The sequence below is a fragment of the Hyla sarda genome, chromosome 1 (genome assembly GCF_029499605.1).
Source record: "Hyla sarda isolate aHylSar1 chromosome 1, aHylSar1.hap1, whole genome shotgun sequence".
Classification (NCBI taxonomy): domain Eukaryota; kingdom Metazoa; phylum Chordata; class Amphibia; order Anura; family Hylidae; genus Hyla; species Hyla sarda.
The window spans coordinates 464,417,129-464,435,343 of NC_079189.1; the positions used below are offsets into that span (position 1 = coordinate 464,417,129).

Here is an 18,215-nt window from a genome sequence, read left to right on the forward strand (position 1 = left end):
AATCAAGAGGAGTCTCAATAGCAACTCATAAGTCCTTGAGGTATGTCATGTTAGATACTTTGGTATGTCCAGAGGGAAAGGTTTGCATTCATTAAATTAAAGCTTGAGAACCAAATATACACAGTGGGGAATGTATATCTTCCTAATAATGATCATGGGCGAGCTTTGAGGGACATACTATCAAAGACAGATGCGTTTGTTGAAGGGTATTTCCTATTGGGTGAAGACCTCAACATGACTTTACAGCCACAGCTAGATAACTCCACCGAGCAAATTATCAGTTACGTTCTACCGCAATAATAGCCTGAAAGTTAATGAACCTTTACGGATTAGAAGACATATGGAGAATATTGCACCCGCAGGAAAGATTACAATTCTCCCCAGCCCACAGGTCATACAGTCGATCGCATATGTTTTTGACACCTCAACATGTTTTGATGCAAAATCCTATAGCCCCCATAGGTAATGTGGTTTGGTTAAATCACTCCCCTGTTTTCTTGACAATAGATATCCCTGGGTTGAAAAAAGGTCATGAAATTGGCATCTAAATGAGAAACTATTGAAGAATAAAGAGTGTAGCCAGGCGGTATCAAAAGAAATGAATATGTTTATACATACTCATAATGTTGACCCTACGGCTCTCTCCATATAATGGGAGGCGATGAAATGCGTAGTTAGGGGAATATTTGTCAAACATAGAGCCAGGGAGAAAAAAAAGAGGTAAAAATTAAGAAGCTTTTAGCAGTTACATATTTTATCTAAGCAGCATAAAAAATCTTTGTCTCAGAAGACCCTGCCAGAGATGACCCTACTTAGAGAACAGATTAAATCCTTAGCTGAGGAATCAGAGGTGAGGAGGCTGAATAGAAAGCTATGGTATTTATATTTACATGCCAACAAATGTGAAAGAATGCTCTTGCGACTGGTGCATATGCATTTATTTGTTGTAATTAATAAAAGTGAAAAATGTATTGTGGGAGTATGTCAGCATGTATTTTGCTACATTAGGACTAAGAATTAGTGATATATGATAATGAAGGTATTTCAGTACGGTAATTATTTGAGGACTTGGGGATTTTGAGTTATAGTCCTTGGTATCTTTGCTAGAAGTTTGGCTCATACAGCACATACTGCCCACCAAAGTGCCTGCATATTGTAGCTCTATCTGTGATAGACCTGGGGGGAGGGGGGCAGGTGATAATAATACACAATACAAAAATATATATTATATATATATATATATATATATATATATATATATATATATATATATATACATATATATATATATATACATACATACATACACACACACACACACACACACATTATGCATCAGCACTGACTTACTATTAGAGGAGTTGTCTTTATTTGGAAAAGAACTCCAAATTTTTAATTCTTTCTCTTCTTCGTAATCTCTCAAGGCTTTCAGAATAGGACTTTCCTCACTACTGCTGTCTTCTGTTTTAGATGCCAAGATATCATGTACAGCATCCTTTTCTGGAGGGGAATTGTACCTTAATACGATTTGAAAAATATTAAGACTCTGTATTAGGTTACAGTAAAAGTAAACATAAACCAGTATCACCAATTTATTTTAACATATTGTTTTGTACCCATATCTTCAGATGAAATAAAAGAAGATGTATAGCCCTCCCATACACAGTAGAAATATGTTCACAGTGGAGGATATGTTCAGACCCTGAAGCAGATCTGATAGATTAGCACTGCATGCATTCTTCCTGTCACTTTGGACATATAAAACAGAACCTCAATGGACTCCATTCTAAATAAATGAGGACCGTTGGGTACGGTTTGAACTAGGGATCGACCGATTATCGGTATGGCCGATATTATTGGCCGATAATCACGACTTTTGGCATTATCGGTATCTGCAATTACCTTGCCGATAATGCCCCGCCCCCCGAAAGACCCCCCACCCCCCCGAGACCGCCCCCCGACCCACCGCACCGCGTCGCACCCCCCACCGTAGTGCTGGGCGATATATCGGTATGGATTTTTGCCCATACCGCTATACCGGTCGGGCCCCTCCCCCACCCTCCGAGTCAATAAAAAAATATTTACTTACCCGTAATGGGGGTGGTCCGGGCCATCCATCCTTCCTGTAGTGTCCGGTGGCATTCCGGGTGGAGGGTGAACCGGTCCAGGCTGTCCTTCTCCGGGGGTCATCTCCTCCACTCCGGGCAGGCTCCGGCCTAGTACGCTGCATAGACGCCGCTACGCCGTGACGTCAGGTGCGTTGCTGCGCATGGGCGTCACTGCGCAGCGGCGTCTATGCTGCGTTACTAGGCTGGAGCCTGCCCGGAGTGGAGAAGATGACCCCCGGAGAAGGACAGCCCGGACCGGTTCACCCTCCACCCGGAATGCCGCCGGAAACTACAGGAAGGAAGGATGGCCCGGACCACCCTGACAGGTAGGGGGAGAGAAGCGGGTGGTGGCGGCGGCAGCCTATGGCACCGCAAAAGCCACTGCAGTGCATTGATTTAGAGTGCCCGCTTTAAATCAATGATCTGCAGCGGTGTCGCGGGGAGGATAAATAGCCGATAACTTATACCGGAATATCAGTATAAGTTATCGGCTATCGGCCATAACCTCCACCGATTATCGGTATCGGCCCTAAAAAAACGATATCGGTCGATCCCTAGTTTGAACCTGTTGTACAACAGATTCAGCAGAGTGTGGTAGTTCTTATTAAAAGCAGAAGTCTTGATGCAAATGTGAACAGAGCCTTGCCTAAATGCAGAAAACTGTCCCTATAAGAAAAAAGTACATAAAAAACTTATTAGGATTAAACTTGCCATTTCACCCCTTCTATTTTACAAACTGTGGATGTTGTGTACATTACTCCCAAAGGCTCATGTCTTGGATGCGTACCCATGCGGATTATATGACATGACAATTTGCACCCAGGAAGCTATCTCTGCACGTTTCTTCCCTTAGGAATTCCATTGATTGCAATGAAAAGAGCAGCAAGATAGAATACAGCTGTATAATTAGCAGGAAAAGGGATTTTTTTTTAATAAACAAGGGTAGTGTCACATGTAGCGCCACCACAGCGTATTTCGTAGCAGTGGATTTTGTCGTCCCCGAGAAGCACCCGGGCCCAATGTCTAATACTGCCACTCAGTAAATGGCTTGCTGCCGCGATGTCCCGCCTCAGGCAGCGATTCGCCAAGCGGCAGTATAACACACTGGGCCTGAAAGCTTCCTGGGGACGACAAGTCATGCTACAGCTCAGGAAGACTATCACAATGGGGGGACCGGAGCAGAACATTGGAGGCATTGTGGTAGCAGTGATGGTAAGAAAAGGTTCATTTGTTTTTAGATCCCACAACATGGCCATGGTTTTTACCACTCCCCCATCCTATCCCCCCCCCCCTCCCCCCTCCCTTCTCTCCCTCTGTATAAACCCTTTAATTTGGGGAAACAATGTTTGTAACATTTGTAAAACTTGTTAATAAGAACAGTTAATTGAAAAATGTGTTTCAATAATCCAGCCAGAAGACATGGCGTAGGAACAATTTATTTTTTGACAACAGATTTCAACCATGTACAATATGTATTTCAAAAGGACAAGAAACTACAGCTACCTAAGGCTTACCTGTTTTGTGCATACATGATGTCTTGTTTTCTCTCCATCTCTTTGGTCTTGTTGTCAAGTGGCTGGCCAGTAAAGATGGAACACTCTGCTTTAGATGTCAGATACTTACAGGGTGCTACATCCACACCGCATGAATTACCACTTGTGTATAACACTTCATTACTTTATGAAAAAAAAAATATGATATTAGTAATCTTCATCTATTCTCAACATATTCTGCAGCACTTTACAATACAGAAGGTACATGTACACAAGGAATTCGATTTTACAGAGTAACAGTTGCTTATAAGAGCTTACAATATATACAACTACTTACTATCTATGAGGAAACAGGGATGATGTAAGAAGCATAACAACCTTATCTATAATACAGGAATATAGGTGCACTACTGTGGTAGATGTAGACAATGACATTGGCTAAACCTAACTAGGGATGTCCCGATACCATTATTTTAAGACCGAGTACGAGTACCGATACTTTAATTCTAGTACTCGCCGATACCAAGTACCAGTACTTTTATTTAAAGGGAATCTGACACCAGGGTGACCCAGTTTCTGGCGCTGCTTACCGTGCTGATATGTGGGTTCTTGTTGTGTGCAATGGAGGCGGCTGCTGTAGTATGAGCCAAGATCTCTCTCTCCTCCATTGGGCAGAACAGGGAATATGCATTGGCAGCGAGACAGATGTCTCCAGAGCGATTGCGCTGCCTTTCACATAGTGAGCAGCTGTAGAAACCTGGTCACCTGCACTATCTACATATAAATTCAAGTTAGTGCAGGTGACTCTGCTGTAAGATTGCCTTTAATAGTAGGTAGTATACCCTTGTAGGTAGTATAGATAATTGTAGACATTAGTAGCAGCCCCTGTAGAGAGCAGGCCACCCCTTGTAGACCGCAGCCCCCCCCTTGTAGACAGCACCCCCTCCTGTCCCCCTTGTAGACAGTGCCCCCCATGTCCCCCTTACAGACAGCAGGCCCCCCCTTGTAGACAGTAGGCCCCCCCCTTGAAGACAGTGCTCCCTCTTGTCCCCTTACAGACAGCAGCCCCCCCCCTTTGTAGACAGTGGGCCCCCTCCTTGTAGACAGGGACCCACCCTTGTAGACAGCCACCCTCCCCTTTGTAGACAGCAGGTCCCCTCCTTGTAGACAGGGACCCACCCTTGTAGACAGCCCCCCCCCCCCCCTTTGTAGACAGCAGGCCCCCCTTGCGGGGCCGCACAGTAGCAGGTATCGGACATGGAATCGGGGACATTAAACGAGTCCCCGATACCATGTAAATGCCGAGTATCGGCCCCGATACCGATACTAGTATCGGGACATCCCTACCCTAAACACTGATGTTAAAATTTAGACATTAGCCAGTATATCCTTGTATGAAGGACATACCGTGTCCCCTTGCCACTTGAGAAACCTTGGCGTTGGTGTGCAGGCTCAGGTATGTCCTTCATACAAGGATATACTGGCTAATGTCTCAATTTTAACATCAGTGTTGAATGTTAGCCAATGTCCTTGTCTACATCTACCACAGTAGTGCACCTATATTCCTGTATTATTCTAATTGTTACACATCCACACCGTCTCTCTAGTGTAGGATCCTATTGTGGAACTTGTAGTCTGCTGCAGGCATCCTCCATTGTATGCATTTTTATGCTGGAGATTGCCCCTAGCAATGGAATATGAGGGCAGGATCTGCTCCCCCAGCATAAATGCACAATTGTACAACTGCATTTGGGGTTGAGCACCTCCAGCCATTTGAGACCACGTTTTTGTTGTTGTTTAACCTTATTATCTATAAGGAAAATAGGGCCCGGTTTATAACATGAAGAAAAACTGAAGAGACTGCCTGCTTGATATTTGTCAATGAATTGATCTTATAGTAAATCGGCAACATAGAACACTATACTGATATGCACTATGGTATAATGTTAAATGTGCAATAAAAAAAAAGTTCATTAATTTATTAAAATAAAAACTTACTTGGGCCTCGAGGACCACAACTGGCCTTCAGTTATATGGTTAAACTTCCCTATGTTGTCATGCTCCAGTTGTCTTATTTGTGTTTCCAGTTTTGAAACAGTTCTGTTTTACCACAAAAAAAAAATATATTATATATATTCGTATGTTAAAATTTTCCAAAAATACAGAACATTCAGTTAGCAACTAAATATCATGTTTCAAAGTACTGTGTAGTCATTGAATCTTACAAAAATAACAGACTTAGGCTGTGTTTACAGTACTGTGGAGACAGTTTGTTCTGGCATTGGTCGATAGTTCCATCTTATTTCATGGGACATATTACACAGTATGAATCCAATGAACGCCATTGATGTTCGTTGTTGACTAATCTGTCACAGCCATCACGGTTTCCATTACAATGGAATCCATGCCAGTGATGTGAACAGGGCCTTACACACAGGATAAAACTGTTTTTATTTGTCCTCCATTCTCCCCTGTACATGGGGGGACCACCTCTCCAGACACGTGTGGTAGCAGGATGCTCAATCTATTCAGATTAGATTCTGTCAAATTTCTGTGCACATTTACCATTTATGTACAGGAGTGGCATCTCTAGAGCATTCATAAGAACATGGAAAAAAGAAGATTCAGAAAAACAGCAGTACACAGCCCACCTGCAGTGACCTATAGTCTCTACTTAATTTGTAAAAGAACCCCCCTTCATCATTGGTAGGGCCCATCAATTTATTTCTATGCACTTTACAAATCTTTATGTTTAATAAGTGATTCTTTCTAGAGTGCCTACTTTTTCTTACTTTTCTTCAGAAACTACAACTTCATATTGAATCTTTCACTTTTCCTACACCGAAGTAGCACTTTTTTATGTAAAAACACCGCTAGTCTAGTAGTCATAGTTACAGCTTGTGGAATCTGAACTGGCAGAAGCAGCTGTAATAGCAATATCAAAGTGAAAGCCACAGAGAGACAGTCACGGTGCAAAAACTCTGCTCCTCACTCATAACATGAACATAAAAGTTAACAGTATAAAAAAATTACCTTCTGAGCTCATTCAGTTCACTATGTGCATTGCATAATGTATTCTCAGTTATACTGAGAGTGTCCTGAAAAGTAAAGAAAAATAACACACCTTTATTCCACATTTAGTTAGATGTTACAGCTTTCTATGAGCTTTTTTGGCATAAAAAATACAGAATTCAAGAGAAAGTATTTAAAGGAGTTGTCCAATCTCCACAGATGTTTCTTTTACGCCACCTCTGGCCTGTTTGCAGCTGCCAGAGGTGGTCAGGAAAGCAGAAAGCAACCAAAATGAGTAAGTTAATCAATTTGCATAACACCCACTGACTTTAATGGGAGTTACGCAAACACCCTAGCCCTGATGGCCACTCTGTTTACGTAACACCAGGAAATACGTAAACCGCCTAGCTATTCTTACTCTGTGAGCTGCTGACTAGCAATCAGCATACAATGCACCAAACTTTTAGTTCATAAGATAGACAGCCCTACAAATTTTGGTCCAGGTAGCTGTATATTGAGAGCTCATAAGCACCTGTAGTAGGACATTTATAAGATAACCATAAAAAGTTCTGTTCATCTAGTCTTTGTGATATGCTCCATATCAGTGCTTTACCTTTACCCTTCTATGACACGGGCTCAGGAGCTGAACAAGCATCATAGTGGGGTGGTCACCACGGCTATGAGCCGCTGGGATCGGTATCTAATGCTGGACATCACCGATCACGGTGATGCTCGACAATAACCGCTTAGACGCCACAATCAATAAAAATTTTAACCCCCTCCTCCCGCCCCCTTTCCCATAAAAAAAATTATATATGTAAACAAAAAAACAAATGTGTGGTAATGTGTGAACTATAAAAATATAATGTTAATTAAACCAAACGGACAATGGCGTATACGTAAAAAAAATAGCTACGTTCGGAATTCTCCTCTTCCTTCTTCTCCATGCGGGAGACGCGCTGGGTGCTTCTGCAATCACTAGAGGCAGAGAGCGCTCACTCTCTGCCTCTAGATTGCTCAGGTGCACAGAGACATCAGACAGAGTAAGTAATGTTGGCAGTTGCTCAAAGATGAAAAATAAAGGGCGTATGCGCTGGGACTTGTGTGTCAATCACACAGCGGTCCCAGCACTGGTGTACAGGGGATAGGCATAGCGGCTGAGGGGCATAGTGAACCCCTGGCCATGCCTATCTGACTGTCAGTGACTGCAAATAATAGCGTTTTTTGGGGATAATAAAAGCTGTAATAACAGACACAAGTAAGGCTGGAGACATATTCTACACACCATACACAGACTGTGGTTAGGTTATATGCCCCAAACCTCATGACAGTTGCGCTTTAACCCCTTAAGGACCAGGCCATTTTACACCTTAAGGACCGGAGCGTTTTTTGCAATTCTGACCACTGTCACTTTAAACATTAATAACTCTGGAATGCTTTTAGTTATCATTCTGATTCCGAGATTGTTTTTTCGTGACATATTCTACTTTAACTTAATTTTATGGTAACTTGCATCCTTTCTTGGTGAAAAATCCCCAAATTTGATGAAAAAAAAATGAAAATGTTGCATTTTTCTAACTTTGAAGCTCTCTGCTTGTAAGGAAAATGGATATTCAAAATAAATTTCTTTTGTGTTCACATATACAATATGTCTACTTTATGTTTGCATCATAAAATTTATGAGTTTTTACTTTTGGAAGACACCAGAGGGCTTCAAAGTTCAGCAGCAATTTTGAAATTTTTCACAAAATTTTCAAACTCACTATTTTTCAGGGACCAGTTCAGTTTTGAAGTGGATTTGAAGGGTCTTCATATTAGAAATACCCCATAAAAGACCCCATTATAAAAACTACACCCCCAAAGTATTCAAAATGACATTCAGTAAGTGTATTAACCCTTTAGGTGTTTCACAGGAATAGCAGCAAAGTGAAGGAGAAAATTCAAAATCTTAATTTTTTACACTCGCATGTTCTTGTAGACCCAATTTTTGAATTTTTGCAAGGGGTAAAAAGGAGAAAATTTTTACTTGTATTTGAAACCCAATTTCTCTCGAGCAAGCACATACCTCATATGTCTATGTTAATTGTTCAGCGGGCGCAGTAGAGGGCTCAGAAGGGAAGGAGCGACAAATGGTTTTTGGGGAGCATGTCACCTTTAGGAAGCCCCTATGGTGCCAGGACAGCAAAAAAACAAAAAACACATGGCATACCATTTTGGAAACTAGACCCCTCAGGGAACGTAACAGGGGGTAAAGTGAACCTTAATACCCCACAGGTGATTCACGACTTTTGCATATGTAAAAAAAATATATATATATTTTTATTACCTAAAATGCTTGTTTTCCCAAAAATTTTACATTTTTAAAAAGGGTAATAGCAGAAAATACCCCCCAAAATTTGTTAGGCAATTTCTCCCGAGTACGGCGATACCCCATATGTGGCCCTAAACTGTTGCCTTGAAATACGACAGGGCTCCAAAGTGAGAGCGCCATGCGCATTTGTGGCCTAAATTAGGGACTTGCTAAGGGGTAGACATAGGGGTATTCTACGCCAGTGATTCCCAAACAGGGTGCCTCCAGCTGTTGTAAAACTCCCAGCATGCCTAGACAGTCAACGGCTATCTGGCAATACTGGGAGTAGTTGTTTTGCAACAGCTGGAGGCTCCGTTTTGGAAACAGTGGCGTACCAGACGTATTTCATTTTTATTGTATTTCATATTTATTTTATTTTGTGTTAGTGTAGTGTAGTGTTTTTAGGGTACAGTCGCACGGGCGGGGGTTCACAGTAGTTTCTCGCTGGCAGTTTGAGCTGCGGCAGAAAATTTGACGCAGCTCAAACTTGCAGCCGGAAACTTACAGTAATCCTCCGCCCATGTGAGTGTACCCTGTATGTTCACATTGGGGGGGGGGGGGGGGGGGAATCCAGCTGTTGCAAAACTACAACTTCCAGCATGTACGGTCTATCAGTGCATGCTGGTAGTTGTAGTTTTGCAACCGCTGGAGGCTCCGTTTTGGAAACAGTGGCGTACCAGACGTTTTTCATTTTTATTGGGGAGGGGGGCTGTGTAGGGGTATGTGTATACGTAGTGTTTTTTACTTTTTATTTTATTTTTTGGTAGTGTAGTGTTTTTAGGGTACAGTCGCACGGGCGGGGGTTCACAGTAGTTTCTCGCTGGCAGTTTGAGCTGCGGCAGAAAATTTGCCGCACCTCAAACTTGCAGCCGGATACTTACTGTAATCCTCCGCCCATGTGAGTGTACCCTGTACATTCACATGGGGGGGGGGGGGGGGAACATCCAGCTATTGCAAAACTACAACTCCCAGCATGTACGGTCTATCAGTGCATGCTGGGAGTTGTAGTTTTGCAACAGCTGGAGGAACACTGGTTGTGAAACACCGAGTTTGGTAACAAACTCAGTGTTTTGCAACCAGTGTGCCTTCAGCTGTTGCAAAAGCTACAACCCCCAGCATGTACGGACAGCGGAAGGGCATGCTGGGTCTTGTAGTTATGCAACAGCTGGAGGCATACTACTTTGGCTGGGGATGCTGGGGATTGTAGTTATGCAACAGCTGGAGACACACTGGTTTGCTACTTAACTCAGTGTGCCTTCAGCTGTTGCAAAACTACAACTCTCAGCAGTCAGACAGCACACGGGCATGCTGGGAGTTGTAGTTATGCAACCACCAGATGCACCACTACAACTCCCAGCATGCACTTTAGCTGATTGTGCAAGCTGGGAGTTGTAGTTATACAACAGCTGAAGGTACACTTTTCCATAGAAAGAATGTGCCTCCAGCTGATGCAAAACTACAAGTCCCAGCATGCCCATAAGGGAATGCTGGGAGTTGTGGTGGTCTGCCTCCTGCTGTTGCATAACTACAGCTCCCAGCATGCCCTTTTTGCATGCTGGGAGCTGTTGCTAAGCAACAGCAGGAGGCTGTCACTCACCTCCAACGATCCAGTCGCATCAGGTCAGTCCCTCGTCGTCGCCGCCGCTGCTGCTCCTGGGGCCCCGATCCCAACAGGGACGCCGAGGATCGGGGTCCCCAGCACCCGGGGTGCACGTCCCGCACCCGCTCACGTCCTCCAGAAGAGGCGCGGAGCGGGTTGCGGGAGTGACACCCGCAGCAGGCGCCCTAATTGGTCGGCCGGTAATCCGGCCGACGAATCAGGGCGATCGTGAGGTGGCACCAGTGCCACCTCACCCCTGCTGGCTATGGCTGTTCGAGGCCGTCTCTGACGGCCCCGATCAGCCAATAATTCCGGGTCACCGGGTCACTGAAGACCCGATTGACCCGGAATCCTCCGCAGATCGCTGGACTGAATTGTCCAGCGATCTGCGGCCATCGCCGACATGGGGGGTCATCATGACCCCCTGGGCGATATGCCCCGATGCCTGCTGAACGATTTCAGCAGGCATCGGGCACCGGCTCCGCTCCCGATGGTTGCGGGGGGGCGGTAAAACACATGACGTTCTCATACGTCATGTGTCCTTAAGGGGTTAAAGAGTCATGAGTTTAAGAAAAACCTGGAGTCCGTAATGCATTACTGAAATCCTTGGTGATATACAATTTTATTACTTCTTACTTCAGCCAACCAGTAATGTTAAAAGGAACAATAAACAAACAATAAGCCATGGCTGCCATCTCCTCCTCACTGTCCTATATCTGCCTGCAAGATCATTGTAAGCATGAAATCAAAAAAGTTGCCCAATTGCCCATTGCAACCAATCAGATAATTTATTTTATTATTCAGAAGCTTTTAAAAAAAAAAAAAATAATTAAAGAAGCAATATGATTGGCTGCTATGGGCAACTGGTCAACGTTTCATCAGTGCATCAGTGACTTTTTGTTTAAAGTCCCATGCAAATCAATGGGAAATGTATGTTCCCACATAACTTCTGTACGGCTGGAGATATTTCAATACCTGATACACATATTACGGGTCGGGATAGGAGGGTCGGGATAGGAGGGTCGGGATAGGAGGACGGGATGGGAGGACGAGATGGGAGGACGAGATGGGAGGACGGGATGGGAGGACGGGATGGGAGGACGGGATGGGAGGTCGGGATGGGAGGTCGGGATGGGAGGTCGGGATGGGAGGTCGGGATGGGAGGTCGGGATGGGAGGTCGGGATGGGAGGTCGGGATGGGAGGTCGGGATGGGAGGTCGGGATGGGAGGTCGGGATGGGAGGTCGGGATGGGAGGTCGGGATGGGAGGTCGGGATGGGAGGTCGGGATAGATAGGAGGTCGGGACAGGAGGTCGGGACAGGAGGTCGGGACAGGAGGTCGGGACAGGAGGACGGGACAGGAGGACGGGACAGGAGGACGGGACAGGAGGACGGGACAGGAGGACGGGACAGGAGGACGGGACAGGAGGACGGGACAGGAGGACGGGACAGGAGGACGGGACAGGAGGACGGGACAGGAGGACGGGACAGGAGGTCGGGACAGGAGGTCGGGACAGGAGGTCGGGACAGGAGGTCGGGACAGGAGGTCGGGACAGGAGGTCGGGACAGGAGGTCGGGACAGGAGGTCGGGACAGGAGGTCGGGACAGGAGGTCGGGACAGGAGGACAGGATATGGGGTTGGGATATGACAACAATATATGGGGATGGGATTTGAAGTCAAAAGCTTCCTCCTTTGTTGATTTTCCTCCCCAACAGGGATGAGGAAGGAAAAACCGGGCAACGCTGGGTACTCAGCTAGTATATGATAAATCAGTAGTTTAGGTTTCAAGCTCACCGGTTCAACTGTATGCTACAGTATTTGAAATAATGATGTTTATTAAAGAAATAATCAGATGTTAAAAGGTATAATTCTTTTACAATGTTTTAATATTTTACACAAAAGTATTAAACAAGTACTTGTTTTTCTGCCTAAAAATAAATTATCATAGGAAATGAAAAAAAACAAACCCTGTAGTATAAAACAGAAAAGTCTCTTACCTTTACTCTTTCATGTTCCTTCCCAAGTGACTCATATTCCAATAAAAGCTTAAGAAAAAAAAAATGTTAAGCAAAATGTCTGCAGCAACAGAATTTCCACTACAAACAATTATCACCAAATAAAAATCATGTAACACAGAGGATGAAAGTTTTATGTGACAGGAAACTATTTTAATCTCCACAAAATATGGAAAAATAATTTCTATGGTATTGCTAACTTAAAGGGGTTATCCAGGAGAAAAAATTTTTTTTTTATATATCAACTGGCTCCAGAAAGTTAAACAGATTTGTAAATTACTGCTATGAAAAAAATCTTAATCCTTTCAGTACTTATGAGCTTCTGAAGTTAAGGTTGTTCTTTTCCGTCTAAGTGCTCTCTGATGACACGTGTCTCGGGAAACGCCCAGTTTAGAAGAGGTTTGTTATCGGGATTTGCTTCTAAACTGGGCGTTTCCCGAGACATGTGTCATCAGAGAGCACTTAGACAGAAAAGAACAACCTTAAATTCAGAAGCTCATAAGTACTGAAATGATTAAGATTTTTTAATAGAAGTAATTTACAAATCTGTTTAACTTTCTGGAGCCAGTTGATATATATATATATATATATATAAAAAAAAAGTTTTTTCCTGGATAACCCCTTTAAGCTTTACCTCCAGAGCTGTTTATCCCCGTATCCCCGTCAGATCTTTGTGTATGACAGTAAAAGACAGCCAGAAAATCCGGTTGGGTCAGTCAAAGTCAACTGGATGACGCTCAAAGCCTTGCAATACAGGTTTGCACTATCATACGGTTGACTGAGCAACTACACCGCTAAATCTGCAACTGCATCTTCTAAAAAGTCACATTCAAGCATTTGGTGGGAGACGCAGTTGGTAAACTCTCTGGAGGAACACTATGAAGAACCCTCCAATTTGATATTGCTTGTTATTCCTCAACCCCTTAAGGACACAGCTCATTTGGGCCTTAAGGACAAAGCCAGTTTTATTTTTGCGTTCTTATGTTTTCCTCCTTGCCTTCTATAATCTATAACTTTTTTATTTTTTCCATCCACAGACCCATATGATGGCTTATTTTTATCTAAACCAATTGTACTTTGTAAGGACACCTTTTATTCTACCATAAAATGTATGACGCAACCAAAAAAATATTATTTTGTGGGGAAATTATAAAAGAGAACCACAATTTTGCAACTTTTTTAGGGTTACATTTTTAAAAAGTGCGCTTTAGGGTAAAAGTGTCATGTTTTGTTTATTTTTTGGGTCAATACAATTAAAATGATACCTATGTTTACATGCTGTACTATTATAGTACTACTTTAACCCCTTATGGACCAAGCGTTTTTCTGATTTTTGCACTTTCGTTTTTTTCTCAATTTTTAAAAATCATAACCCTTTCAATTTTGCACCTAAAAATCCATGAGGGCTTATTTTTTGCACCACCAATTCTACTTTGTAATGACATCAGTCATTTTACCCAAAAATCTACGGCGAAACAGGAAAAAAAATCATTGTGCGACAAAATTGAAGAAAAAAAACACTATTTTGTAAATTTTGAGGGCTTCCGTTTCTATGCCGTACATTTTTGGGTAAAAATTACACTATCTTTATTCTGTAGGTCCATACGATTAAAATGATACCCTACTTATTATATAGGTTTGATTTTGTCGTACTTTTGGAATAAAATCATAACTACATGCGCAAAAATACATTTCTAACCCCTATAACTTTTTTATTTTTCTGCGTACGGGGTGGTTTGAGGACTAATTTTTTGCAACATGATCTGAAGTTTTAATCGGCACCATTTTTGTTTTGATCAGACTTTTTATTGTATGAAAAGTGACCAAAAATACGCTATTTTGGACTTTGGAACTTTTTTGTCTGTACACCATTGACTGTGCAGCATGAGAGGTAAGCCCACAGGCTATAGGAATCAGCTGGGAGCCGGCCGGTATGACGCGGGCTCGAGTCGGGAGCCCACGTCATACCCCGTTAATGGCCATTGGACGAGCATAAATGTCCATGGTCGTTATCGGGTTAAAAAAATAAATAAATAATCAAAATATAAAATTTAACAAAATTTGTATGTTTTAAATCGCCCTTTTCTGACCCCTTTAACTCTGTATACAGGTCTCTCGTGATCTGTAGATTTTATTGGTACCACTTTTACGCATGTGACTTATTTCATTTTTCTAGGATGTGATGTGACCAAAAAGTAGCAATTTTTATTTTTATTTTTTTTCATTTATGCCATTCACCGTACGGGATTATTAACATAATATTTTGATAGTTCGGACGTTTACATACGCGCAGATAAAAAATATGTTTATTATTATTTTTATGTTTTTTTATTTTTATATAAACTTTTATTGGGGGAGGGGCTATTTCACTTTTTTTTCACATTTATTGTATACTTTTTAATGTCCCCATAGAGGAATATCTATTGCAATCATTAGATTGCTAATACTGTTTAGTGTTATGCATAAGCATAAGGTAGCAAAGCAGACCCAGGAATGACGACCGTAGCAGGTGAGGCGACCTCTGTCCGCCAATTTGGTGCCACGGATGATCAGATCAGACATATAAGGCACTGCAGCAGATGCCGTGATCCGTATTGATCACGGCATCTGAGGGGTAAATAGCAGACACCAGTGCAGTCTCTAATGTCTGCTATTACTGGCGGGTCCTTGGCTGCTGATATCAGCTGGGACCTGCTGTGCATGATGCGAGCACTTCTCTGGAGCTCAGGATGCAAAAGAAATAATAATTAGCAGAAAGAGACATTATGTGTCATTGTGTAGCACTGGGACTACTGAGCTATATGCTTATAATGTCTGATTTTTTTTTTTTGCTTTAAAATAATAACATTTTTATAAAAAATTAAAAAATAGGATAGTAAACCATTTACAAACTTATGCAAGGTATAGCTAGAAAGTGCTGAAATTGTATATAAGGAAGAAAACACCTTTTCTAATTTCATATGTTTTAGAGGTGATTACAATTTCCTATGATGGCCATGCAATTGCAGCTGTTTCAACTTACATCTTGAAACATTTTATGCTCTTGTTTTATCCGTGTTTCCTTGTCATCTGACTGCCTAATAGATTTCTGAAGTGATTCTTCAATTTCTTTGAGTTTGGACTGTAACCTGCTGATTGCATTTTCTTTTTCTTTACTTCTTACTCTCATTTCCTCAATTTGTTCTTGCAAGTCCGTTGAAATGCCATTAGCTGTATGATATCGTTCTCTCCATTCAGCCTAAGACATTGTTAAAGAAAAAACATTTATATATAACAACTTTTTTAACAACCCCAAAAAAACACTGTAGTCACCCATATAATATTCCAACAATAAAACAAAACATATCTAAAAACAGAAACTTTGATTAAAACCACAATAGGCTCCATTGTAATTCTATAGAGTCAATTGAGAACTGTTTTAGTATAGATAGAAAACACAACAAAGTTGTGAATAGAGCCTAAGGCAACACATTTTAGTTTTGAATACTAAATTGCAACATATTGCAGTAGCAATGTCGTAGTCTTTATTGGACCCAGAAATCACATGGTTGCTAGTTGAAATTTTAGTCTTAGATTACTGTAACGATAGGGGGATGTTTTCTCCTAAAATTGGCATACCAACGGATGCGCCAATTACAGTGGAGAAAAGAAAAAAAAAAAGCCCAGCTTGGCCACATTTAGACATAAAAAATTGCCAGTGGACAACCCCTTTCTTAGAGCTGGAGAGGACAGTCGCCATACCCTTAGATATGTTTTTAGTGGGAGCAGCAAAATAAATAAATGTGTATGGAGAGAAGGACTGGGCAAGTTGGATTTCAATTGCCTGATCCTTTAGTTTTAGGGGAGGAAAGTCAATGCCACTAGAGTCTACCAGAGGGTTTTCCCTCTAATCTTTGAGAACACATCCTTGCTCGGCTGATTTTGAATGTGTATGGTGTATGGGAATGCGAGTGTGGCTGGAAACAATCTTATGTGTATAGCTTTATCAGCTATCTAAAAGAACAGTGTTTAATGTAATTGCTAGTATATTTTTTTTAAATGAACTAGTTACTAGAGAAAATAGTGGTTTCCAACCACTTAAAAATTTACATTACTGTGAGATAACCATTACATAGAACATTGCAAATGTTAATTCTGAATACTTACTAATTGTATTTCAAGTTCACTGTTTTTGTTCTCAAGTACACGGATTCTTTTGCTTGCTTCCGTTAAAGCTCCTTCCAACTGGGCACAACTACAGAAATAATAAAGCTCAGTTGATCTGTATGGGAGTAATTATTTTATTCATGCAAACAAATTGTACATACAGAGAGGTAATGCCAGTATAATATTAATACCTTGTGCAGACAGTTCCCAAAAGAGAGAGATCCTAGCTATTATAAAAATTATTCTTAAAGCGCTCTCTTAGTTCTAGGACACTGTACATATTATAAAGGGTGAATACTTATCAAAACACAAATTGAAGTACAATGAATTTGAAAGGGTAAATGACTGATCTAGAGGGAGAGGACTTTTCTGATTTCCCTGAAACTTGCACAGTACACCATGAGAATTACACCTTTTTGCATGATTCCGGAAAAAAATTAATAAAATTGGATTATTATGTCAACGTGCTGTGTTTAGGATCAATGATTGCCAAATATTAAAATTATGGGAGAGATTTATTATTGCATTTAGAGCTTTTTCTGCTTACTCTAGGTGCACAAAATGTCACACATGCGCTTTTTTTTTGCGACTTTTAAGGGTACGCATAAAGTAGCATACAGCCTTACCTAAGCAACTTTCAGTTTTCACTTTGCATGATCATGAATTTATGAGATGTGAATGTCGTACGTATGCATAAGTCAAAGCTAGGTCAAACCTGGGGTAAGGATTTCACCCTGGAGAGCGCTCTGGGATCGTTCTTGACACCGCCACAGGACACGTTTCCACTTCAATCAGCAGGCAAACAACAGTACTGTAATGGGATATGGCAGGTGGTGGATCCTCTGGGCCTGTGTGGATGATGACGTTTGCAACTTGCTGTGTGTCTCGTCCACACCTCAACATAGGGGCCACTCACAGCTCGGGCTGTGTATTTCTCACCAGGACCCCTGCCTCCCCCCCAAAGCCACCTTGCTGTCTGCTGGGGACAGCACCAACTATTCTGTCTGACTTCCCCTTTCTGCTACCTCATTAATTCGGCCACAGGTGGAGGTTTCTCCAGGGTTAGCAAGGGAAATACACCCTTCCCTTGCCACAGTGTCACACTGGCTTATAAAATTGCCTTTTAACTTAATGCATTGTACTTTGGCTATGAAGTGAGTGCAGGGGCTGTGCTCACTTCCTAGACATAGAGTACCGGCTGCTATCAGGAGACTGCAGCTGAATACCTAAAAAGTGTAAAATAAATAGAAAAAATGTTTTAAATATGAAAGGCATTCCTCTAATAATTTAGATCACCCCACTAGTAAAAAAATTAATGAATAAAAAAATTAAAAAATATTTGGTATAACCGCAAGGGGTATTATCTAAAACATAACGTTAATGATCCCTTAAAACAGAATGTTAATTATTATTAAAACAATGTTAATGATCCCTGCAAACAGGATATGTGTATAAAAATAACAAACACCAGAATTGCAGATTTTTTGTCAC

The 18,215-nt window shown here is 41.8% G+C and overlaps 1 protein-coding gene across 10 annotated transcripts in view; it reads right to left on the reverse strand.

The window, feature by feature from the left end:
- MPHOSPH9 (M-phase phosphoprotein 9) overlaps positions 1–18,215 on the reverse strand; it is an 87,595-nt gene that overhangs the window by 17,516 nt on the left and 51,864 nt on the right. For all 10 annotated transcript variants that reach the window (XR_008847171.1, XM_056535763.1, XM_056535798.1 and 7 more), the window contains 7 exons: positions 16,725–16,812; positions 15,601–15,816; positions 12,561–12,608; positions 6,635–6,699; positions 5,600–5,701; positions 3,623–3,784; positions 1,351–1,517 (listed from right to left, as the gene is read on the reverse strand). Coding sequence is in view for 9 of the 10 variants with exons in the window: in XM_056535763.1 (XP_056391738.1) it covers positions 1,351–1,517; positions 3,623–3,784; positions 5,600–5,701; positions 6,635–6,699; positions 12,561–12,608; positions 15,601–15,816; positions 16,725–16,812 (848 nt within the window). In the remaining variant the exon portion in view is untranslated. The remainder of the gene's footprint in view (positions 1–1,350; positions 1,518–3,622; positions 3,785–5,599; positions 5,702–6,634; positions 6,700–12,560; positions 12,609–15,600; positions 15,817–16,724; positions 16,813–18,215) is intronic.